The 26010-nt window shown below is 53.3% G+C and overlaps 1 protein-coding gene across 1 annotated transcript; it reads right to left on the bottom strand.

Moving 5' to 3' along the window:
• Positions 1-6715: 6715 nt before the first annotated feature.
• Positions 6716-14992, bottom strand: LOC119113014 (colorectal mutant cancer protein). Its single transcript, XM_037237329.1, has 6 exons — positions 14875-14992; positions 11974-12190; positions 10905-11066; positions 9257-9444; positions 8613-8715; positions 6716-8510 (listed from the first exon to the last, which is right to left on the bottom strand). The coding sequence occupies exons 2-6, from the start codon at positions 12088-12090 to the stop codon at positions 8178-8180; spliced, it is 903 nt and encodes a 300-aa protein (XP_037093224.1). The 5' UTR covers positions 12091-12190; positions 14875-14992; the 3' UTR covers positions 6716-8177.
• Between the last annotated feature and the right edge of the window lie 11018 nt (positions 14993-26010).

Raw genomic sequence — 26010 nt, 5'->3', positions numbered from 1 at the left:
CATCACACATCACGCATCAGTTATACATGCAGGTGGTTTCAATAGAACAGGCATCGCGCATCACGCGTCAGGCAGCACTTACACACGTTAATTATTTTAAACTGGCACTCATCACACATCAAGGCACATGTCACGTTCGCATAATAGGCCATGACTGGGCTCATCATGACCAATTATGCGAACGTGATGTGATATGAAATCCACTTTGCAATAGTCTGGAATCCGTTGCCCTTAGTCGAGGATCCAGAACTCAACAGTCCAATCCAGTATTAATTCCTGGAATCCAAGCAGATGTCTGATATAAGCATCCGTGAGTGAAACGGTCGTGTGCAGCATCGCATTCTTGGTGTAACGGGGAGACCTGTACACCTCAGAAAGCACACTCGCGTGCACACACGCACACGCACGCACACACACGCACCAGGTGGCGATTCATCATAGTGAAATAAGCACTTACAAAGGTGTGCAAACAACCTCTTATCGGCATAATACGATGGGACGAATGAACGTTGTAGTGTGCACCTATTACCTGGCTGCGAATCACTCCGTTCACTTCGACATATCCCCCTCAAGCAAGAGGAGGCGACATATATGATCAACTGAGGACTAGTACGCTCGTTGCCGCATCATCTATATGTATCCACATAATTGACACACATCACCACGTGTTGAGCGTCCTCACCGTCTGTTTGCGACGTGAGTATGTTCAACCGTGGCACTCGCGGCCACTTGGTAAATTCTCGCTCACGTGGTAAAAGACACAAGTTGTACACGTTTTTCGGTTGGCATGTTTCGGCGTTATGTTCAGCTTTACCAGCATTCGCTGTACATATGTCGTCACCGTTCCGTGTTTTTGGTTCGTGGAGGTGAACGTCGACGAGGTTGGCCGTGTGCTCCAGCACGCAACCATGGTGCAGTTATTTGCATTGCATCCTAATGGTGCAGTGACACCCAGGGTGAAGGATACGTTCGCAACACTTATGGGGGGCGGGGGGGGGGGGTCAATAGATTTACTTCTTCCAGCCTGAAGCGTTAGATGTCTGGCCGCCTTGTGTTGTCTACAGTGTGGCATATTCGGGTGCTCCGCTATAGTGCCTGCCGTGCCTGTCGACAGCACGGAGTGTCCGAGTGCCGTACCCAGGCTGCCCGTCGGTCGGTCGTCCAGATTGCCGGCCCCGTGGTCTTCTGGCCTGCCCATGGCGCGACCTTCTGGTGTACCCACTACCCGAAGCTCACTTCTGCCGGCACCAGCCTCGAGGATATCCGGAATCCCCGGTACGTACTCTGCCAAGGCAGGCACCCTGGTGTCTGGGGTCACCGGTACGTGCTGTCGAGACAGGCCCCTGGTGTCCGGAGTCGCCGGTACGTATCGCCGAGGCAGACACTCTGGTGTCTGAAGTCGCCGGTACGTACTGCCGAGACAGACAGCTTTATTCTACGTAGACAGACACATGTTATTCGCCAAGATAAAGTATAGGTTGCGTTGCCGCCGTTTTGACACAGTGGGGAGATTTGGCATGAATGGCAGATCGCGGTTGACACGCTCAAAGAACGAGATTTCCAGGGGTATTCGAACCATGGCAGAAGCGCTTGGATTGATGTATCTTAACACGGGGTGATTTTTGGAAGGGGATGAAGGCCAAATTCGGGTAAGTTTTCAGGCATAGTATACGCCTTCTAGAAGATTGGTCTCGAAGTTTTGATCGGGTCTTTGAAATGCGTTGGGAATGCATGGGGACTGGGACAAATGATGTGTTGTCATTTCCCGGAACTGGGAATGCAACCATCAAAATTGTAAAATTTCCCGGCAAAATCTAAGCCCAGGGCAGTTTATTTTGATACTTTTTGCTAATTTTATGTTGCTTTTTTAAACGTAAGCTGAAAAAGCGTGTGCGGGGTATAGAAAGTAACAAGCATTACGAAAAAGAGAGGGCCCTTACTGTGCACGCGAAACACACCTGAAATCTAAGCTGGAAGTGGTTTTATTCCACTTGACAAACTCATTACCAACATTCACCGTTAGTTCCTACCTGCAAGGAATACAACGAAGTGTCTATTGCTTACAGTAAACTGTCGGAGCTGTGCGAAACTGTATTAGAAAATAATGTGCAAAATAAAGCCGCCACAAATGATGCACTATCGTGCATGGCAAATTGTTAGTTTCCACTTACATTTTCGTGCACCATTGCTACGTATGTTATTGCATTGAGCCATCATGCTACACGCCTATCCTAGACGCTACCTGACCATGCAATGGCATCGCCCAAAGGAAAGAATGTTTTATTAAAGTTATGCGCGTGTTGTTTAGCTTTTACTATGTGCTCAAACGCCACGGTTTTTTGTCAGGTGTTGGGAGGTCGAGAGTTCCTGCGCCTCCGTATCGTCCCCAGGTTGGCAACATTATGTTTGTCCATAGTTAAGCCTCTAAAGCCGCGCAGTACTCCTGTAAGTGACGCCGTTTTACCATCGCAGTGATATAAACCCAGCCAGTGCATTGGCTTACGTATTGTAAGTTAAACGGTCTTGTATCGTGGCAAATACTGTAGGCGTTACGCCATATCGGCTTAATGGTGTGTGATCAGGTGATCCAAAGGTCAAATGACGTGGTCTGAACTGGGGCGCCGCTGGTGGTGTTGCTGTTATGAGGCTGTTGGAGTGTGACTGTCCTGTTTAGGCATGCATTGACCGTCGGCGTGCGTCGTCAGGAACGGCTATCCCGCGGCCGCGCCGGCCGCCAGCTGTAGGTCGCGCTGGCCGCCAGCTGCAGACCGCACCGACCGCCAGCTGTAGGCCGCGCCGGCCGCCAGCTGCAGGCCGCACTGGCCGTCAGCTGTAGGCCGCGACGGCCGCCAGCTGTAGGCCGCACTGGCCTCCAGCTGTAGGCCGCACCGGCCGCCAGCTGTAGGTCGCGCCGGCCGCCAGCTGCAGGCCACACCGACCGCTAGCTGTAGGCCGCACTGGCCGCCAGCTGCAGGCCACACCGACCGCTAGCTGTAGGCCGCACTGGCCTTCAGCTGCAGGCCGCACCGGCCGTCAGCTGTAGGCCGCGCTGACCGCCAGCTGTAGGCCACACCGACCGCCAGCTGTAGGCCGGCGTTACCAGCACCCACCGACTCGCCCGCCCTCCGCACGGTCGGCCCCTGGGCGGGCACGACCCGGCAAACCGAGCTTCGGGCCTCCAGTGGACACCGCCACGCCGTGTGCACAGCGGACCGTTAGCGTCAGCGTGCGCATAGCGTGCTGCTTTCCGTCGCTTGTCAATGAGCTAGTCCAGTTGGCCAGACTTCCACGTTTTGTGATGATTTACCAACGCATACACTCGGCGCGGCTGTGTGCTCGTATATTGGTTTCTGTCGCGCCCTTTAGTGCTTTCCCACGAATCTCCTGGACGTCGTGTGCGTCGTCATCCGACCGACGGTGTTCAGCACGCTCTGTACGCAGCTGTGGTGTGACGTGGGCCTGGTGATAGACATACCTTGCTTAGTCGCTGGCTGTAATCTTGCCATTATGCCAGGCCATGCGGCCATTGTAATCAGTCTCCGTTTCTTGTCAGCACGCAATGAAAACATGTGAATCCACCGAGCATCTATGAGTGGTGTCTGGAGCGTGCGGAGCTCGCCAGGTTGCTGAGAGATGCACCAGGAGCATGACGGCGTTGCAAGTTCGAGCGGAAGGCGGGCAGGTGGCGACATCATTTAGACGTTATTTGTGAGGCGGGCAATCCACATAGGTGACTCTGTATGCCCGCGAGTAAACACTTGAAGCTGTCAAGGTATTTTACGTATGATAGATGGAATCACACAACCACATTACCACCGAGTCGCACGACTTAACTGTAGATGCCGGTCAGTATATGGTGATCTGTTGCGTTCGCCCGGCTCCGTCAAGCGGAAGCGTACAGCGCCCCACATGCTATCACCGGCTGACGCAGTCTCACGGAAAAGCAGGCTGGACTCGCGCAGATCGCAATACGGTAACTGGCCGTCGATTTCAGTTCGTATTCTTAGAAGACAAAATTTGTGCCGTGCGAGTTGCGCGGTCGCATCGCTTTCAATAAGGCTCTGCGGTAGTACTCCATGGTGGCCCGCTGCAAATCCTCTATGGGCAGCACGCCCGTGCCATTTGTTTTCTTGTCAGCCAGCGGAGCTTTCGTGACGCATGTATGTGATAGTTTCGTCTATCGCTGATCTCACACGCACGCAAGGTGAGCGGTTTTTCGCAATGTAGATGTGTTCGAGCAGCAGGGTTGGCATTTCAGCGGGCTGAGGCTTGGCACTGCCATTTAATGGTTGTTACCGGTTAAAACCGGGATAAATTGATAAAAGCTCAATACACAATATTGTTCTTTTTGTTCATTATATCGCAACAATTTAGCTGCAACATTTCCTGTGCAGCCAGAGTCTCAGAAACGACGATCTGACAAAAGACTGCTTCCAATCGATAGAGACCACGTGATGCTTTAAATTTAAACAAGTTCCAAATGGCACGATATGATGTTATTGCTGCCTCGATGATGTACGCATGACGTCTGAAACCAGACTCAATAAGCATAAAAGGCGTGCACTGGAATCAAGTTCGTCAACCACTTCATATTTCTCCCCTGTTCAGTCTTAGTTCCACTTCCGGTTTAGGAACGAAGCATCCAATGCGGGACCGGGCCGGACCTAGGTTTTATTCGACACAATCTGAACGGACTGCACCGAGTTCAAATGAATCGGATCGCGTAAAGCGGTTTGGGCCGCGTTAGTTCAAACTGGACCGGCCCGGAAGGACGAAAAGAACCACGAAAACTCGGTGCGCGTCATCCGCGGCCACCTCCCTAGTGGTGTCGGTGGCGCCGCGTGGTGGTCAAGGATTCAAATATATATTTGCGCACAGTAAATTTTGTGCAACCAAAGGAAAGTCAATTTGCGCACATACTGTATGCGGAAAACAGGCTGCCCTATCTCGTTTCCGTCGAAAGTCAGCCGTGCCTGACCTTCGTGAACTGACGATGTCTGTCGGTCACTCGAGAAGATGCCAGCAAAAAGGTTGCAGGTTGTAGAACGTCGCTATTCCCGTCAGAGTGGTTATACCATAAGGTTTTGATGCTAATGGCATGGTACTGGAAACGCTGCTGTTGTCGGTCTGAATACGTATAACCAAAAATTGTATTATGACCCTGCACTTTGAATGGCCTTGAGATACCACGGATGCGCGCTAGTATGGATTGATCATTGACTCCTTTTCAGGATATGACAGCCTGACATTTGTATCGTTTTCTTCTCACCAGTTTCTTTCCAAAATTGCAAAAATTGGGAGCAGCGTGAGGTTAAACAGTAGCCCGTAACCAGAAAACTGGTCGCTGTGCATCCTCCGTGGTCAGTTGGGGCTGTTAAGTCGTCCCTTTCATCACGAGTTTGCGCAGTCTTACAGAGTAAGCAACAGGCGGCTCTCTCAACATAGTGCATTCCATTGTGGCAGGTACTTAGTGACCCTGGGTCATTCTGTGACTTTAGGGCTTAGATCATGGTGTGCGTGATGCGCTGCCCTGTGAAAATATTTCGAAAGAGAAATTGTCATAAGCCAGAAGTCATTGTGTACGCAAGGTGCGACCTCGTTGATCTGCTTTTATCTCTGCAGGTCAATCCATTAATGTGCTGCACGAATGCTATGTCACGTGGATATCTATGGTGAATATTCCATGAGGTTGTTCGACCTAATCACAAGGTGTTGCGAAGTCGTTTCTACGTCTGAAAGCATGTCTGGCAATCGCGTCGCAACCGTAAATTTTACGCGGTTTTGAAACATCGTTGACATGCAGCGGTATCATTTGATCATCCCTACTTTTTTCCAAATATCACGTGATGTTTTATGGACTTCTTACCTCACCTGGGATATTTCCCTTTTTCAAACTTCCGACGATCAGCTGAGGTCAAAAGTGCCAGTTAGCCACATCATTACCCAGTGTGCATCATATGTGATCGGTTGGGCCTCCTCCGTCATTACTTTCCTCACCGATATTGGTATGATCTTGAGGATTGCGGGGCGCGCAACAGCCGCCCGTTTTAACTCAAAGGGCGCCATCTCCTGAGATACCTAGCGACTTGAGGCCAGTCATTGGTTTCTGGCGCCAAGATCTTTAAATGTGCACCGTTTCGGATCCCGTTCTTCGAGCAGTTCCTCGAGCGAAAGACAAAAGATGGCTGGTACGAGACGAACGGACGCCACGTACGACACTCCACGGCGCCGTGGGGGTGCTGTGAAGCCGTGGACAGACGCCATGTGTGACACATCGTCGTGGGGGTGCTGTGAAGCCGTGGACAGACGCCATGTGTGACACATCACCGCAGGGGTGCTGTGAAGCCGCGGGCAGACACCATGTGTGACACATCGCCGCGGGGGTGCTGTGAAGCCGCGGACAGACGCCATGTGTGACACATCGCCGCGGGGGTGCTGTGAAGCCGTGGACAGACGCCATGTGTGACACATCGCCGTGGGGGTGCTGTGAAGCCGCGGACAGGCGCCATATGTGACACATCGCCGTGGGGGTGCTGTGAAGCCGCGGACAGACGCCATGTGTGACACATCGCCGTGAGGGTGCTGTGAAGCCGCGGACAGACGCCATGTGTGACACATCGCCGTGGTGACGCTGTGGTGAAGCCGTGAGCGCAGCGTTCACTCCTCGCCGCACATCGCCCCATTATGAAACCCAATAACAGCAAATCTGTTAGCTCAATTTGCACTGTATTTCGGTCACTTGCAACGGTTGAACCTTATTTAATAGCTCCGCTTACATCACATAAGCATGCCGCCGACTTTCGGAGCCAACCATCAATAGCTTCTGAACGTTGCCATCGGGCTTACGCTGTAAAAATAGTGGTCCTGCTACATGTCTGTATCGCTAGAAAGGAGTCTCGCGATTTTTTTCTTCACCGGGCTGTCAAAAGCAGCTACTGTCTACATGCAGCAAGGCTGACTGCCATGCGCCGCGGTCATTGACGCATTTTCCGAAATGCGAATAACTATTCGATACACTGCAAAATGGCACGTTCCAAGATCAGTCGAAAAACAAAACATGTTCAGCCGTCACCGTCATCGAACGGAAAGCCTTGTATAATGGCACTATGTGACTTAAAAGACGGATACCACGAACACTGCAACCACGGCTCAAGGGCAGGGCCGTTAGCGTACGCTCGCCTCGTGGGTTCCACGAAACGGCCGACGGTGAGCGCCACTGCAGTGACCATCGCGACACGTAAGCCGCCAAAGGGGAGGAGACGGTCGGCGCAGGGGCGCTGTCTGCCTGGTCTGGACGGCTGGTGGTCAACAGAGGGGCGACACTGGCGAGCGCGCGCGGCCCGGCGCTCAGGATACAGAGCGGCCGTCTCAGGCGCCACCAGCGCAAACAACTGGTGGCAGCCACTTCATCAGCGCAGGTGCGCAGACGCATCCGGTAGACTGTCGCGGCCACCGGCCACCGTGATGCTCTCAGTCCACCGTCATCAGTCACCCGGCCATACTGTGGCAGGTGACGGCCAGCCTGGCAGCGCAGCGCCAGCCGACGCAGCCCGTGCACGCCGGCCGGCTCCAAAAACGGTAGCGGGCGAATACGCCGACGACTGAGACCGGCCGGACAACGGGGAACGCTCCCCCCGAGCCGACCAGCGCAAGGACACGGATCGACGAGATCGGTTCTGGCTATGCCCACCCGGCGACAGCCCGTATGGCACATACTGCAGGCACATGGCTGATACGCTACGATCTAGGAGATGCATGGTAAGCTCTCAAGTCGACAGTACAGGGCGGCACTTCCGACGGTACTGTCGAGCTTGGCTCGGCGACCGCCGCTGCGCCGCAATGCGGCGACATAATCACACAACAGGCCGCCTGGAATACAATGGGATAGAGACGAAACCAGCACCGAGTTCCCTTCAGCTCCGAGTGTCAATCATTAAAAAATAACCTGGAGAGATCAAACCCGAAGCAAGATCAACGGAAACCAGACAGCGACGTCTGCTGGCCAGGAGAAGAGTGGCCAGCTCAGATCCAGATGGCGAAGAAATTAACCTCTTGCCCCCCCCCCCCCCCCACTCCACAGAGGCATCAAAATGCGATGGCACACCTGTCCACAAAGACAGCGCTAGTTCTGTACGGCCGGGGCCCGTGGCTCGGCGTGGGGAGCCGGCCCACCGCACTCAGGGACGACCGGCGGCCGGTGGACGCGGCGACAGCGGCGGCGGCCCGGCTGTCGGCGCCCGCGCCGGCGTCGGTCTGGGCGGCACAGCCGGACTTGCGGTTCGAGCCGCCGGCGACGACACGGCCGGCGGCGTGGGAGACGACACCAGGCGAGCCATGTGCGCCGGTGACGTCACGCGGGACGTCGTCGCCGGCGAGAGGGAGCGGTGCGCCGGCGACAAGACGGGCAGTCGTGACGGCGCAGGACACGTCGCTGGCTCCGCGGCCGACCCGGCACCCGAGCACACGCCGGAGTCATCCGTTTGTGGCTTCTGCTTCAGGTTCCGCAGGTGCTGGATAGACAACAGCATCATCAGCGCTGCACAAAAGCACATGCGTCAGCAGGACGGAAAGGACTGGACGCTAATCACAAGTCGGTTGATACCGATGCTAACCTGAGACGAGTGGCGCTCGACAATCTGCAGCATCTGTTGCTCCAGCCGCTTCAGCTTCACCTGATACTTTCTCTTTGTCTTCTCCAGGGCATCGGCGAGGGCACTGTACACAAACCAGACCGTGCACAGTCACACTCAGCGACTGATGAACAACCAACGCCATTTGCAGTGCAAGTGTGCAATTAATGCGAACATTCCAGGAGACGCACCCGCGATCACTCCACGGCGGCGTCACGTGACGAGACTGGGAATGCACGCAGGAGAGTTGACAGCACGCATGACAGAGTTGAAATAACACGCATGACGTGGCAGCCACGAGGCTCAAATGACGACATGAGAACGCCACATCTGACATACCCCGCTTCACACAGTTCGGCTTGGCAAGACTGCACGCTACTGACATGAGTGCCTCAACGGCGTGAGCAACATACGAACGGACCACCTGGATCCATGCTGGACCATGTGGGAAGAATGGGCATGAACTGAAGTGCGCGACGATCACAGGTGTTTTGCCTACCCAGCTGTTTTTACGAGACCCCGCGGGTGTTTTGTTCGGCTGAATGAGCTATGGGGCAAAGAGAGCCAAAACAGGTGCAGAGGTGATGCGGCCGTCCGGGCGCGCGCGCCGCCGCCTGAGCCCTCACCCGTTGGCGCGCTTCAGTTCGGCGATGAACTGTTCGGCGTGCTGCTGCCGCCGCTCGGAGGCGCGCGTCACCTCGTCCAGGCTGGCGCTGAGCTGGCGCAGCCGGGCCTGCGCCGAGCGCCGGCGTCCACTGGGCGACACGCCGCTGCCGGAGCCCGCCGAGTCGCTCGAGTCCGCTCCGGCCGCCACCTGGCCACGCCCGCGCGCACAGCGTTACACCGGCCCAGCCCGCAGCGCGCAGGCGGCACCTCCAGGCTGCTCTGGCTCAGGGCAACCTGTCTGCCTCAGTGCACCGCGCCTGTCTCTGGGCACCGTGCCCGGCGACTGATAGACTTTCTCCTTTTTATTGATTGTACCATATCGGACGTAGAAAGTTGACGGTCCTGCGCCCTAGGATCACCAGCACTTGATGCCTGGCTGCTTAAGTCGCCGGTGTCTGTAAATACAGAGTATTCCGCGCCGAGCACCGACCGCTCACGAGCGCAAATCCCCGTCCGGGAGCGTGCGTCGCGCACCTCCGCTCCGGCCGAGGCCGCCAGCTCGGCGCCACCGCCCACCGAGTCCCAAGTAAGCGTACAACAGAGAGGTTATGCCCGCCTAGCAACAGTATCAAGCTTTAAAGAATTAAGCTGTCCCGGACGAATCACGTTCCAAGAAGCTCGCAATGTGTGGGAGGGCAGGGTTAAAGCATACAGACTGTATGCCTCTTAGGAGCATGCTACCGCGAGCGAAACACATCCTGGAGCGCCAGAATCTCAAGCTGGCGTAGAGCACAGAGGCCGAGTGCGCCTCGTGTGGGCGAGTGTGCATATCCGGGATTACATTTTCACGCGATGTCAGGGCTATAGTACTGTCCTTGACGTTGTGCAGTGCACGTCGCTGCCCAAAACTAGTGGACAATTAACGTCTAAGCTACAGCTAACGTATTTAATCCTGAATTGAGCCTCGCGGGGTTTGAGCATAGAGACCGCAGACCAGTTGAAGAGCGTGATACCACAGGCAGCACACATCCTGGGCCACTGGTATCCTCCGAAAACGTACAATACATATGCTAGGGCAGCCTCATGACAGCGAAACGCACACACCTGTGGCAGACCACACAACGTCGGGGCTACAGTTTGTCACTTGATTACGGACTACATCGAATCACCCAGACTGGCGTGCTCAGCAGCAACCTAGTTCAATCATACCTTTGCGAGGGATATGGGCGAGATGGTGATATTTTCACAACAGGAACATTCGAACAGATGGTGATCAACGATGCCAAATCCCCTCCTTAACAAATCTTGGGGTACAACCTAGCCAGCACTCAACCGAACACCCATTACACACTTTCAAACGTACGGATTTTTGTCAGAAAAAAAACAGATCATACTGATGTGTGACAGGGCACAAAAACGCAGTGCTGATCTGCTGGCGGACCCCTTCTCGCACAAACGCGGCGTGTGCGTGTGTGTGTGCGCATGTACGGCGAAAACACGGCAGCACAGCGGCGCGCAAACGATATTGCTGCACGTTGCGCGATTTTGCAGCTTTGAATGGCATATGACCCTGCGGGTCTAGCACAACAGTGCATGGTGTCCGACTGTGCCGCGGCACACGGCGCCGGTCAGCCGGACGGCGCCGCGGACGCCTGTCGGCCGGCTCACCTCTGCGGCAGGCTCGGCGCGCAGCTGCTCCAGCTGGACTCGCAGCGCCCGCTCACTGGCCACCCGCGCGCCCAACTGCAGCTCCAGCCCGGTCTTCTCGCGCTCCGACAGGAACAGGCGTGAACGCAGCTCGGCCCGCTCCTCGCGCAGTGCCATCAGCTCCTGCCCCAGTGTCAGTGTCAGTGCACGCAGGCGTCACGGTAGAGGGGTGGCCGGGCTGCGCCAGGCCGTCCAGCCGGCGCCGCCGGGCCAGGCAACAAACGCGGTCAACGAACGCCATACGGACACGCAGCAGCCTCAGAAGTCTAAAGATCAGTTTAGGTCCGGAGCGAGGCGTGCGAGCGATTTGTAAACGGAACGGAACGGGAAAAGACAAATCCTAACAGAGCGTTTTTTTGTGTTGCAATTGCGACGAATGAGAACGAAGGCTCACTTCATTACAGCGCCGGTAAGATTCGAGTTCCGTTTGTAGTGGCGATTGGACCCGGACATTGTGACGTCCCCTTCACCATGAGATTTTGGTGCCCCTCGGAGGACGAAAACCTTACGGGGACCCAAGGGGAGGGGAACTGGGGAGACATGGCTTCCTCTGGATTCGCCTCTGCATAAACGGTGCCTGGTATGCAGAGCCTTGCTTTCTACGAACAAACGTTTCATGAAACAGAGCGGTTCTCCGTTACATTTTCGGTTCCTAGTTCACGCTGCGATCGTCATTAGATGAGCGGAGCGAGCCTTATCTATATGGGAGGTTTTATGTTGCGCTCCCACAATGCTCACGCTCAGCTGGCCCTCGTCCCCGGCGTAAACCGGGCTACACTTTCACACGAGGCTAAACAGGGGAGCCGTGAGTGCTAGAACTGGAGCAAACGTGTAAGATGCCTTCGCCCGCACAAGCAGCCCGTATAATTTGCACATACAAACTCGGACCAGTCAAGATGCGAGTCGTCGCATTAATCATCAGCATCCCTGTGAAAACTCATGTTTCTTTTTCTTCTTTCAAGCGTCTTGCCGTGCCTTCGAGTTCCGAGGAGCCCGAGTCGTGCCGCACTTATGCAGGTGTGCCCCTCACCTGCATAAGGACGGCGTGCTCGAGGTCGAGCCGCTGCGCGGCGGCCGGCGTCAGGGGCCGTTGCGCCGGCGCCGGGTGGCACGTGGACTCGAGCCGGACGGCCGTGCGCGCCACCATGGCCCGCTCCACCTTCAGCCGCTGGATGTGCTGGCGCACGCGCGCCTCGTCCGACCGCGCGCCGTCCACGTCGACCCCACTGGACGATGACGAGGTTGTGCTGTCGGCCGAGGGTCGGAGGTCAGGCGAGGCCGACGCGCGCTGCGACACGACCGCGAGCCTCTCGTCGCCGCTCGGTCTCGCGTATCCGGCCGGCGGCTCGAAGAACAATACGGTCTTACGGTCCGATTGTAAATACTCGTACACTAGTGACGGATGGAAAATCACAAGACCAAAAGAACTTTGAAAGCTCTGCACACAGCTGTGCATACTAGAGCTTCAACGTATGGTCAACAGGCCGAGCTCCAGTTGCCCTCATTGCCGTGCGCGAGATGTTCTGGTTTTCCCGCAGTGGACCAACACTTCATAACAATTCAAAAGGCTTTATAAGGTAACTACCGATGTTCGTTGTTGAACACTTCAGCCACGCTTAAGTGCAAGATCACAACTTCCGTAAGATGAAAAGCATCTGCATAGCAAGATCTGAGAGATAAGCCATGCCAACGAGGCAAATTTTCATACGATGGGGATCAAAGTACAGCAAATGGTCTATTCCGTAAAGCAGTTGGATCGGGCCGCACAAAACCTGGGACCTGACCGGACATCTCCAACACGATCGAATGCGATGCAGCCTATTTCAATCGTTCATTTAATTGTAACTGGTCAAACTGCTGCAACTGCCGGTGGGGATGATAACCGCATCCATGCTTTTTAAAGATGTGCCCTCCCTGAGCGACGAAGACTCAAACAGATATAATCGAAGAGAATGAATGACATATTTAATTTGTTACCGTGGGCACTGCAACAAGTCCTGAGTCCGACAGTGGCACACTTCTGGTCAGCATGACGAACACCAAATAACTCGCGTTTACGTCAACGCGTGAAGCATTTATGGTGTAAAATCACTACATTTAAAGATGAGAGAGGACAGGTATAAGAGAAAGAGTAAGACGTGCGCCGCAAAATTTTAATTTAGTTTACGGAGTGTGTGTGTTTAGTTTACGGAGTGTTTAGTTTACGGAGTGGTAGACTCCTAATGACTTAAATTCGAATCCGGTCGCATAGAGTAGAGACCAATCATGTGCTCATGCCAGTAACATTATCTTTTTAACGGGGAAGTATGAAGTAGGGAGTGTATACAGTTTCCCACCCGGAGCAGCAATGACTGGCTGCAATGTCTTATCTTCACTGAAATTCGTGCCAGGGGTTGTCTGATGCGAGAGTCTCCGCGGCACATTATCATGTCCCTCTGACTTATGGGTCCCGAGATAATCCCCGAGACGTTTTCATATCTGGAGTTAACACTGGCATGTTTTCAGCCCGGTAGCACCAATAATAATACAAGGATTATGATCAACTAATATATGCTTGAAATTACAACGATTTGTACAATGGAACCGAATGAATGAAACGCGCATATATATATATATATATATATATATATATATTTGGTTAAAGTGGTGTGACCTAGGTCCATGGTCATCGTTTCAACTTCGTCTAACGTTCGCTCTCAACTTTTCTTTCTGCAGATAACACCTTTCGTATGTCGTCCTTCCAACACAAATATGCCATACGAGGGTACTAACGTCCAAAAAGCCTTCCCCTGGCTCAAAACACGGCCACTTCACTCATTTTGGCACTCGGACGTCACCAAAGTGTGGCGTTCATCTGCCACCTGTCATGCGGCTCTAACGCATCTGTGATCACTGAGATTTCTTTACCCGTTAGCATCAGGAGTTACTGTGTGCGTGAAGTCCACCAGACACAGCATCAGCTCGGTATGACCTACGGATAACTTTGAGAGTTTCGTGGGGCTTGACGCAACGTTGATATGTGCTGACCGCCGCACCACTAACAACACAAAAGTAGCATGACTAACGAAATCAACTCCGGGTGATCGTGACGTGTATCAATGTAGCACCGGCAAAGAATATATATATATATATATATATATATATATATATATATATATATATATATATATACATCGTGACCCGCTGGGCCAGACCGAGCCTAATGCTGTGTTAGGTGGATTGAACGCACCAATTAACCCCTGACGCCAAATTGTAAGTCCCATTTCCATAATGTCCGCATGTCAAAATCAGGTGGAAATGACCACAGTTTCGAGCCGTGGAAGGCTCTTTAGATTTTCGCTCCCTCGAACCTTGGTCTTGTTTGTTTTGTTTGGAAACAAAAATATATATACATAAAAGGTGTTATCTGCAGAATAAAACAAATTGAGAACAGATATTGTGCAATGTTGAAATGGTAACCTCTGACCTAACCTTTGACCTAGATCACGAGCTAACTTTTTCATACTGACCTTCTTCAATTTTTTAACTTCCAGTGTAAAAAAATTTGGCGACCTAGACGGCATAAAATTGGTATCTCGTGTATCATTGTGGGCGCTACGGCAATAAGAACATGCTGATGTCAGCCCAACTATGAAAGCACATCGGAGCGCATCTCGTGACCCATAGGCCAGAGGGACCCAGTATTGTATCGGGTGGATTATACGAATCAGACGCCTTTTTCGTCACGTCGCCAATTTACGGTGAAATATGAGACATGACCGTTTTAAATCGCCCTACTGGCGCTGCACTGGGTACAGACCACAGCAGTTGCTTCGTGCGAAGGCATGGGACGTTAGGAGAGGGTTCTCCGTATGAAACTGTCTGTCAGAAGCCATACGGGAGTCGTTCCTGCAATGGCCTGATGTCGCGTCAGGAATGGGCCTCCACTGACCTGGTGGTCTGGCTGCCGCCGTCCTCTGACGCACCGACCCCACGCTCCAGTCGGCTGAGCGCGTGGCGCGCCACGTTCTCGCAGCTGCGCCGCTGCTCGCCGGCCACGCGCAGCGCCGCCTCGGCCTCGTGCGGCGGCGGCGGCCGGCCGGCGGCCAGGCCGAGGCCGGTGGCGCGGCAGCTGGCCAACAGCAGCGCCAGCTCCGACTCCTGCAGCGCCACCAGCAGGTCGAACGCCTCCGTCAGCTGGTCGGCCTGGTCAGCCGCCAGCTGCAGCGCCACACAGTTGCTCTCGTACTTGCCGACCAGCGCAGCCAGGTGGTCACTCTGCGCACAGGCCGCCTCGAGCGTCAGACCGAGCACGTCGTTCTGCGCCTGCGCGTGGTCCAGTCGCGCGCGCAGCCGGTCCGCCTCCAGCTCGGAGAGCAGCAGCCGGTCGTGCAGGGAACGGCCGGTGCTGTGCAGCGCCTCCTGCGCCGCAGACTCGCCCTGGTACGCCTGCACCAAATGCTCGGCCACCTTGGTGCTCTGCACCTGGGAAGACAAGCGGATGTGATCGGACAGTCGCTGACGGCACCACTCGCTACAGCTGGTGAAAGCATCTAAAATATGCGGATTACTAGCGATCATAGGTGGAAGAACAAGAGAGGGAGAGGACCGAGGAAGCACCTGTCCCCCTACTTTCAGATTAAGGGGGCATTTAAGCATCTATTGACTTTGTACGTGCTCTAACGCGAGCTTTTCACGAACTTCGCACCTGAAACACGCGCAAAAGCATGCAGCTCACAGTTCAATCCAATTATATCGATACTTACGGAGCAATTCTGCCCCCCCCCCCTCCCACAACCTAAAATTCGTTCCTAGATCCCTGCCTGCCATTGATATTGGGTTACAGCAAGTTAGCAACCAACTTTAATATCAAAACAGGGGAAATTGGGAGAACATCAGTGTATGAACCGCGTGTGTGGAGAGCAGACTAACCCCGCAGGCGGAGATGTCTGAGCCGGTGACACCGCTGCTGGACTGACGCAGCCGGACACGTTCAGCCATGCGCGGCACCAGTGGCGCCGCATCGGCCGGCTGCGGCGGCTCAGCCGAGCCGCGCGACCGGGCCGAGCGGGCCGGCGACGAGCAGCCCATCAGCCGCTGACAGTCCTCCAGCTAAAACACCAGCAGCTCGTCAGCCGCTGACAGACCTCCGGCTAAAATATCAGCAGCAAATCAGCCGCTGACACACCTCCAGCTAAAACACCAGTGGCCCATCAGCCGCTGACGGTCCACCAGCTAAAACACCAGCAGCCCATCAGACACTGACGGTCCACCAGCTACAACACCAGCAGCCCATCAGCCGCTGACGGTCCACCAGTTACAACACCAGCACCCCATCAGCTGCTGACGGTCCACCAGCTACAACACCAGCAGCCCATCAGCCACTGACGGTCCACCAGTTACAACATCAGCAGCCCATCAGTCGCTGACAGACCTCCAGCTAAAACACCAGCGGCCCATCAGCCGCTGACGGTCCACCAGCTACAACACCAGCAGCCCACCAGCCGCTGATAGTCCACCAGCTACAACACCAGCAGTCCATCAGCCGCTGACAGTCCACCAGCTGCCCATCACACGGCCGGCAATGTGACACACCCGAGTGTACATCAGCACGTGATATTTGCATGCAACAGGACCGTCATGACAACACGCTCACGTGCAGTCTACCAGCAAGCGACACTCGCGCGCATAACGTCGCCATCAGACCACCACAGTGAAGTGCAGTACATCATTAAATGACACCAGCTGCAAATGAACGTAGGCCCCGATTACATAGGATCATATGCGATTGCCAGATTCACAAAATGTTAAGCAAAATTCGAACACGCACAAGGCGAAATGATACTAGGATGTTCTTTTAATGTTTTCTTTTGTCTTAATTGTTGACAGAGTTTCAAGAACTTTTCCGGCAATTGTTTCCTTCAGACAGTGTTAGACAAACCCTGGAGCCTTCGGGCTCAGCCCTCTGGGGATGAATTAACCCCATGGGAACTTTGTTGGTTCGTTGGGGAGAATATATAACAATAAAATCACAACTTCAAAACAAGTCAAAGCGACATTGTGTACGCACAGGCCTAGCTAATCAAAATTCTGTCATGTTGGTTGAGTTGGGTCGTGTACCATCTAAAACGTGATACGTTTATATGAGATACAACGGAGGAAACATTCACGGGCGAGGTGATGATGGTAAAGAAGCTGTGCGACCAGTCATGGACGACAAAAACTGACCCTTTCAGCGCCCAAGATTCCGACCTCTCGTATTTTAGACGGTCAGTCTATCACCATATCGAGTGCACATGCGGTGCAGTGCAGTGCAGTGCAGTGCAGTGCAGTGCTGTGCGGTGCGGTGCATCCGTGGACCGGCACCCAAAAGATTATGACAGGAAACTTACGTGTGGACAAGGCGGAGCCGGTACAGGGCAACCCCTTCCACACGGTGCTTCTTATGGCTACATATCCACTCGCCTATTGCAGGTTTTATCTCTTTAAACCTGCTGGAGTCCACATTCCACGTCCGCTGCCAAACATGACGACGAACATATATGAACGAACATACATGATGCACACATATAGATCCCGTACACTTCAAATTCGAAAGAGTCATTTCACACAGAAGCGGAACGTCTCCCCGCCTGCTGAACTGCCGCGTTTGCAAGTTCGTTGCCATGTATACCACCACGATGCGGCATGAACGAGATCACCTCCTTACAACCCGCAAGTAGTCGGTATGACAGTAGACAGATATTTCATTGCAGTTACGGAAGCAAGAGAGCGGATTCATAGATGACACAGGTCAATGAGTCTGTTAAGATCAGAAAGCGTCAACATCGGCGCGTCTTGATGAATTTCAAGGCTGCGTAAATCGCATACAGCTTGGCAGTAAAAACAGTCCAGTCTGTTGGTAAACAGAAACGCCTGGCAGCGTCATCACAGACGAAATCGTGCGCACCATAGGATAAGCTGACAGAGATATTTGCTCGATCGCCAGCTGCCTCAGTTCGCTGGCCGTCATCGATGCTTTTTGTGCTGACCAGAAGTTACATCAACAACGGGGCGAAACCGACAACTCCCGGAGATATTAGACGCCAAGGCGAAACCGACAACTCCTGGAGATAATATTAGACGCCAAGACGAACCGACAACTCCCGAAGCTCGACGAGTGAGTCAAATCGACAAGTCCCAGAGCTCCGCGAGTCAAAACGACAACTCCCGGAGCTAGGCGGGTCACTCAAACGGACAACTCCCGGACCTCTGCGAGTGAGTCAAACCGGACAGTCTTTTCAGTTGCCCAGTCCAGTACGCAGACACCTAAATACGGAGTATCATGCTGCTCTTCGGAGGGAGCCTTCAGTCAGCATACCATACGGTCTCCGAAAGGTCCGTTGGGCTTTTCGGGGTCTCCAATGGGCCTGTTAGTCGTCGGTCCCGGAGGCCCTAAGGGAGGTCACAGGCCCCCAGCATTCCCCTACCCGAACCGCTGGGGCGTTGCTACTGCAGGCATCAAGTGAAATCGGATTGCTTTTGCACTCACGATCCCACGCGCCAAGGAACATTCCTGGTGCCACTCTTAAGAAGCGCTCCACATTTGTATGGTGTTTTGAACTGAAATAGGCATCTTGAAGGTCATTCAGTGCAGTTCAAGGCCCTCCATTCTAATCCATAAATCCCTAGTCTCTGAGCACACGCCCGCGAAGACGTGCAGACTATTTTGCGCAATCCACTTTAAAGCCATTTAAGGCCGCGACGCCACATCAACGTCATTCAAATTCTGCCAACCCACAGGCCATGCGGCGTTCAAGGTTTGGAAAAATATTATCATCGAGCCGTTCAGACCTGACGTCCGTCAACACGATTTCCAGATAACGGGGACGTCAAATGGCTCTAAATGTTGAGCAAGCCGTGAAGTTTCAATCACGGATCACGTTTTGTACTACACAATATAAGACGTTGGACGTAGTTGCTAATTATAACGGCAGAGGACTTGTAATTGAATACGCAAGTTGTGAAGTGCATCTGCGAAGAACATTATGCATACAGAGGTATTATGCATGCATTATGCATAACGTTCAACTTCTTGTATGATGTAGCGCAAAACATGAGTTGTCATTGCAACTTGCACAGCTTGCTCAACATTGATTGAGAGCCAATTGACGTTCACATTTAGAAATCGTGCTCACGGACGCAATATCAGAACGGCTCAAGGACAGCATTCTTCTTGGCCTTGAACTTGAATGGAGTGGCTGGATTTGAATGACGCTGCTATGGCGTCATCCATGTCTGAATGGCCTTAAAATAGTCTGCATGAAATAGCCTCCACATTTTCGCGGGCCTGCAATTTGAACAAAAACAAAATGCAAAGCACGGTGCTATGTTACGCACTGCTGTCGGAATGTGACAAGTTACGTCTGCGTTAGCCCCAGATATGCCTACGAGACATTCTACCAAACGTCTTGAGATTTACTTTATTGGAGAGAACGGCTCAAAATCACTTGAAAACAAGTACTGAAAAACTCGGAACGTGATACCTTTCGCACGTAAAAATCCCCTTAAATGCAATCCCATGGTGACGTCACCATGAGATTGCCAAACCTACTTCAGACTAGTTTAACGCCACGCCCCCCCCCCCCCCGCGGTTGTGAAAGCCAGGTAGTTTCCCGAGATCCTTGCGGGGGCCCATAATGACACTGCTGCTTAAGCCGGGGAGAAGTAGAGTGAACGCTCTTGATTACCACCCCATCGCCCTGACATTTTCGCTTTGTAAAGTTATGAAGAGGCGGGTAAATATGCGGCTAACATGGATTCCAGAGCGCCAAACATTTTTTGCAACATACAGCGTAGTTTCGGAAAAACGGAAGCACCGTCGGCAAAATTTTGACTCTTGATACTGCGACACGGACCGGTTGCGGAAATGTCATGCCGGGCAATTTTTTAGATAGAAACGCTTAAGATACGACACGGAAACATTCGACTATGCTGAAGTTTTCGATTGTGGTGTTGGCAGCGATGTAGGCATCGTTTTCAAAAGCTTCTTAAATGACTGATTTTGGGGTGTTGGCGTTGGTTCCTATCTCTCTAGCGATATCTGCAAGAAAATAGTGTACCTCGGAGCACTGTATTAAGTGAGATACTCTTCGCAGTCATCATCAATGACAGAGGGAATACATTCCCACAAGGGATCAGTCGTTCTGTGTTTGTAGATGACTTTGTTATTTGGTGCAGTTCATCGACACCTCGCAAGATGGGGCAACAACTGCAGTTCAATCACACGTCTGGAGAATGAAGAGTTCTCAACGGGTTCCCGTTTTCTACATCAAAGGCAAGCTGCGCCCATTTCTGTGCCGACACCGCCACTGCCCTGAAATGGAAATCAGCCTGTGCGGACGACATCCTGAGTGCCGCCTGAGGGTATCGCCAAATACCGAGGCCCACTTCCACCTGAATGGGACATTTCAGCGGATGGGTTAAGACAAACAAAATAAAAATTGATGAATTTTGGGCCTCGGAGCTGCCAGGCACCGCGCTGACAGCCTCGCTGCTTAGTCCAAAGGTGGCATCGTATCGCACTTCATTACCTTCCCTTCCCAATGGCGCTGTGTGCGACGGAGTCTTCCCTGAGCTGGTACGGGATCGCACCAACCCATGCTACTCCACTAAAGCTGTCCCCAGCAGCCTGACTTAAAAAGTGGCAACGGCAGTCAACAGGGCTCACTAGCAGACTACGGAGAAAGGCTCCACACAGCTATCACAATTGTTATGCCTACAAAATCAATTAACTGGTATTTGTCTGTTTCACTACCGTACACAGCACACGGTGTTTAACGAACATTCGCCTCGAAAACGAAGTAATGACGGTGGTAAGAGCATATTTGTATCTGGCTAGGACCACATTACGCACTGGCAATTTTTTACGTATCATCAGCATATCTGGAGTGAACTGGATGGTTTCCCATCCAGCATACTGGTGCCATTAATTCAAATCAATGCTGTAAGTGTGACCTGGATGGTTTCTCATCCAGCATACTGGTACCATTAATTCAAATCATTGCTGCAAGTGCGCTAAAACATGGACGGCAACCAACGTTTTTCCTTTCCATGCAACAATAAGATTTGCATATGAACCATAAAGCTTTGCTCGTGCGCGCAAGCCTACAAATGTATTATATGAATAAATGCGCACATAAAAACGCGTCACTATTGGGTGCGCAAACGAAACAGTGAGCTACTTGGGATGAAGAAAATGAAGTGTGCGTATGCCATGTGGTGTGTAAGCTTGCGCACAGTGCGCTTATGGTTCTCATGTTGACCGAGACACACTGATGCCTCGGGGCACAACTCAGATACGAAGTTCAGGAAACTAAGTTTGCGAAGGTGAAATGTAATACGAGGCATTGGGATATTAAGCCCTGTTCTGAACTCTGGTGGTCGATACTCTGCCAACTCTGAGCAGACTGGAGCCAGCCGGCCACTGCGCGGTCCGGCACCGGGCGCTCCGCCACGCCACCGTCCTCATCGAGGTGCAACTCGCTAGCACCGCCAATATCCCCCAGACGCATCACAGTCTCCAAACCAGTCCCCCTTTTATCACTTTCTCGGTCTCAGTTAAGGTTCCGGCCCCGGTCTCGGTCTCTGTTTCGGTCTCTATTTCTCTGTCTGTTTCTCCCTCCATCCTATGACACGTTCTCACCTTCCGTCGGAGCTGGTCCCGCTCCTCTGCGGCACTTTCCGTGCTCATGCGGCACCTATTGATTTCCGCCTCCTGCCGCCCCAACCGGTCCTGAAAAAAATAGAGCGGGAGCTGGGTCAGACGTACACACACACGCACATAAATCAACACTTCACAACAACATTGTTCCGGACGGAGACACATGAGTCGCCACCACATAACGCTCAAGTCCAGCTTATGGCGGTTTTGGTAGCCCCGGCGGGTGCAGGCGCTGTGATAGACAACTTTCGAATGAATATTTCACCAATCCCAGGGTCATAATGGGGCCGCAGGCCGTCTCATTCTGGAGCAAATAGCAAAAGCTTAAAGCGACTCGAACCCACCGCACCACGGGTGGTTGAAACAAGGCTGGCTGGCACTCGAGCCAACTGAGATTTTGGGACGCAAAATTTGCACGTCTTTTACCAAAAGTGACGGCCTAGTGGGTCACTTATAAACATATCTCCGGCTTTATTTATTGTGTGGGAGAAATTTACCAGTCAATCCACAGCGCATGCAAAACACGAATATGAAATACGTCACGTAACTGATGACGTCACACGTCACATAAAATGCGTCAACCTCCGAAATCGTCTCACGATGATGGTGACCTTTCGGGCCCATTAACACAAGATATGATAGTTGCATAGCTTTGGAACAGCCACCAAACGAGAGGGTGTTCGTCTGCGTCAGGAACACTACAATGTCAGCAGAGCCAACGTAAAAGTAGCCAGGTCAGTCATGTCAGGGCCAGTTCACCTCATTAAAGCGCCAATGCGAACAATGCTTTCGCTGTCACGGCAAGCGGCACGAAAAGTTCGGTGAAATTCGGGTTGGTGGTGTCACATTGAAGTGAGAGAAAGGAGTCTTTTGTCACAGTGTAGCGTACAATCGTGTTAATATGAGCACTGAATGTGTCGAGTGGTTTAAAACCCTAAATTTGCTCACACAATAACGGAAGTCCCACAAGCAGTCGGATGTCTCACATGTAATGTGATTAATTCTTATTATTTTCGCGCAGATGAATGGCGTATTCATTTAACTTACCAAAGAGCAACTCTAGTGGTTTTCGTTGCAAATAGCTTATGATAGTCAGAATGCATTGTCTACTTAAAAGACCCATCAATAAGAAAATTGCAAAATCGGGCTGTTCCCAAGAAACGCGAGCAGTGGTACTGCAGCGTCAGCGGTGGGCCTGGGGCGTATGTATTCCCAGTACACCAAGAACGTTCCAATTCCACGTGATGTCACGCAGAATATTTGCCGTAAGTGTTGGCAGCGCGGCCCAGCCCAGAGCCAGCCGGGGCCTGCCTTTTTACTGCATTTCGGCGATTTTCGTGACAACTGCGCATGTGAGACAGTGTTTCTGTCCTCTGTAGTTCACTCGGTCATTCAATGTGGTCACATTAAGTCCGAGTCACCGCGAATCCACGCTTGATATCTGGCCGGGACGCCACCAGCCGAGTGGTGCCGGCCGCGGCCGCCGCCCTCAGCTGCCCGACCGCTGAGAGGCCGCCTCCGTCGGAAGAGGCAATCCTGGCGCTGATCCGGGCGCGGCCGCGCTCATCCGGCGCTGACACCGCAGCCGCCGTCCCATCACTCCGCCGAGCACCGTGCTCAGCGCTAGAGACGCAGTTTCTCGGCCCGCTGACTGTGATCAGCGTTAGGGACACCGTTTCTCGGCCCGCCAACTAGACGCATCTGATGCGGCACAAACGTGCCGTTACTTACCATGTTGTGGCTTAAGCACGCCGGTCCTTTAAGGGCTAGAAACGCCAGCAAAATTTTTAACCACAAATTTCTTGGGTAAATATAGAATAACGATTTTGGTGGGGTCACATGCACGTGATCCACAAAAGGCAACGCCTTTGCAATTAAGGCTACCCACCGCTGCAATTTCTGAACAAGATTCGCGATGGACTGTCGGGCATTGCACTGCAATACGACTGACGCGAGATGAGCGCAATGTATTTCGACGCACAAGGTGAGAATTATACGGCGTGGAAGCTATCATAGCACGCAAAATATGAAAAGCGGTATAAAGCCCAACCATTTGCACTCGATTTAACAACCTGATTACGTCATGTAGAGAGAGACGGGAAGTTCTGTTTTACAACACAGTGTTTGGTGGTTGAGCACAGAGCCAGAAGCAGCCTTGTGATATTGCGTGCACCACAATATTAGTAACACATATGAATGAAGTAAGCCCGGCGCACAATTACCCACTTATTTCCCAAAATGCGACGCCTGTCAAACTCGGTCGTTTGCAAGACAAAACTTCCGTAGTCATTGGTCTACAAATCAAAGTAATGGACAGCAAAGTCATTCGGATCTCAGTTGCGGTGCTCCTAAATAAGGTGAAGGGTGCCTGAGGGGTTCGTTTGTTCGTTCAGTTCCGGTGACGATGTTTTGATCGTGACAGTCTCCAGAACATAAAGGTTCCTCCTGGTTCGTTTGTTCGTTCAGTTCCGGTGACGATGTTTTGATCGTGACAGCCTCCAGAACATAAAGCTTCCTCCCGTTTGATGATGATGCTATGATGCTGGCGTTTCTGGTGAGGTCGTCTCGGGCGATGTTCCGGCCGTGCTCTTTTCTCAAGTGCTCTTTTGAGGCACCCTCTATATATATATTGCTGAAAGTTGGCACCTATCTGTATCGTTTCCTTAAACATGGCATATCTAACCTCTTGGCACGAATTTAGCACTGAGGCATATTGTGTGAACTACTAAAATCTATCACTGTGTTACAGCACCTTACCAGCTGATGCCACGTATCCCCGATAATGTTGCGGCAGAAACAGCAGTATCCATAATGACAAATGGCCTCACACTAACTTCGAACACCACAACTGGTCTTCTCTGGTACAATGGAGAGAAGTTAGTTGCATCGTCGCAGCCCAGCAGATGACGTGCCGCGGAACTAGGACCCTACAGATTCGGCAAATGATGTGCCGGGGAACTAGGGTTCGACAGGTCCGGTAGACGACGTGCCGGGGGGGGGGAGGGGGGGGGGGGACTAGGGCCCGACAGCTCCAGCGGAGCTCGCCCCGGCCGGTGCACTTCCGCCAGACCAATGTGACAACTTCAGTCACCTGGGGCCCAGGGAGGCAGATATTTTTCATGCTACTGCACACGTGCCTTGTGGTCCATCGGCTGTTGCTTCCCCCTTTGCTCAGGATCGACCAATCAGTGCCGAGCCGGATGACTGTCAATCCAGCATCTATGCGCCTCGGGCAAGGCCAATCGGACAGGCAGGTCAGCATGTGAGGGTTCGCGTCAAAGGGCAACGCATTAACAGGAACGGAAACATGGTGGAGGCGGAGGAACCGAAGGAGACTGATGGCTGATGACATGAATTCATGCTGACATCCCTGGCACCGAACTGAACGCGTTTAGCCACGCGGCGCCATCAGGCCGAGGCGAATCAGCCGTCCGCGGACCTCGCCTGACCGCCTTCAGCTGTCGGCCTTATGTGGGGAAGGAGTGTAGGCTGTGTCCGCTGCGACCCGGGCGACAATGAATATCTGCCGTCGGCCTCATTCATGATTGTATATCCCGTAGTCTGCGCCCTTTCTGTCAGCGGAACGATGCCAGATCAACGGCAGAACTTGGAGGCAAAAGTTTAACGTGCCGCAATGCTCGGCCCGTCCCATCCTGCTCTCTGACATCTGACCTTAAGCGTGGCCGCTGCCACCGGCGGCAGGCCACAACTGTCGAGGGAAATAGCAAATATCTTGCGTGTTGAAAACAACACGTCGCTTGGTGCCAGCGGCAGCGACACTGGCTGGCCAGAAATCCGTTTGGTCGGGACGGGACAGGCTGCCGACTGGCTCGAGGGAAATCGTTGAGTCCCTAGTCCGCGCCGCTTGGAGCGCGCACGGACGGAGCGCTATTGCACTTCAGCCGCCCCGCCCCAATGTTTACGGTTCAATGCCAGAATCACGGCCGACACCCGGCGATACAAACGCATCACACTGGGCAGAGGGCAGGCACCTGGCATCACACTGGGCAGAGGGCAGGCACCCACGCGCACGGTGCGGCGTAGAACGCGACGCTCTCGCAGGCTCCATTGCTGCGTGCCGCTCGTGATCCGAAAGGCACTGGCCGCAGCCGCGCGGTCGGACCGGCGACGCTGCCGACGGCCGGCGGGCCGATCCCATCAGCTCGGCTGCAGCCGCGGCCCGGCCGGCCGCCGCTGAGCCGAGCTATCGCGACCCGTCGGCCGGCCGGCGGCGCGCCAGCCGCCACTCTTAGCGTCCGCGCGGCCCCGCGCGCAAATCTCCGGTGGGGGTGTGGGACTGCACAGACGCTTTTGACTGCACAGAGCCACGGGCAGGCCATATAAAACCACCCGGACACCGTCCGCCCCAGCGCTACAAGATGGACA

Source organism: Pollicipes pollicipes, unplaced genomic scaffold, assembly GCF_011947565.3.
Source record: "Pollicipes pollicipes isolate AB1234 unplaced genomic scaffold, Ppol_2.1 Scaffold_7261;HRSCAF=8764_pilon_pilon_pilon, whole genome shotgun sequence".
Lineage (NCBI taxonomy): Eukaryota > Metazoa > Arthropoda > Thecostraca > Pollicipedomorpha > Pollicipedidae > Pollicipes > Pollicipes pollicipes.
This window is presented reverse-complemented; position numbering and strand designations above follow the sequence as displayed.

Excerpts from the sequence above, each read along its gene's own strand:
- LOC119113014 (XM_037237329.1), bottom strand. The coding sequence starts at position 12,090 with ATGGTGGCGCGCACGGCCGTCCGGCTCGAGTCCACGTGCCACCCGGCG. Across the intron at positions 11,067-11,973 it reads AGCACGCCGTCCTTATGCAG|GAGCTGATGGCACTGCGCGA; the intron begins GTGAGGGGCACA and ends ACACTGGGGCAG. Across the intron at positions 8,716-9,256 it reads GAACTGAAGCGCGCCAACGG|TGCCCTCGCCGATGCCCTGG; the intron begins GTGAGGGCTCAG and ends GTTTGTGTACAG.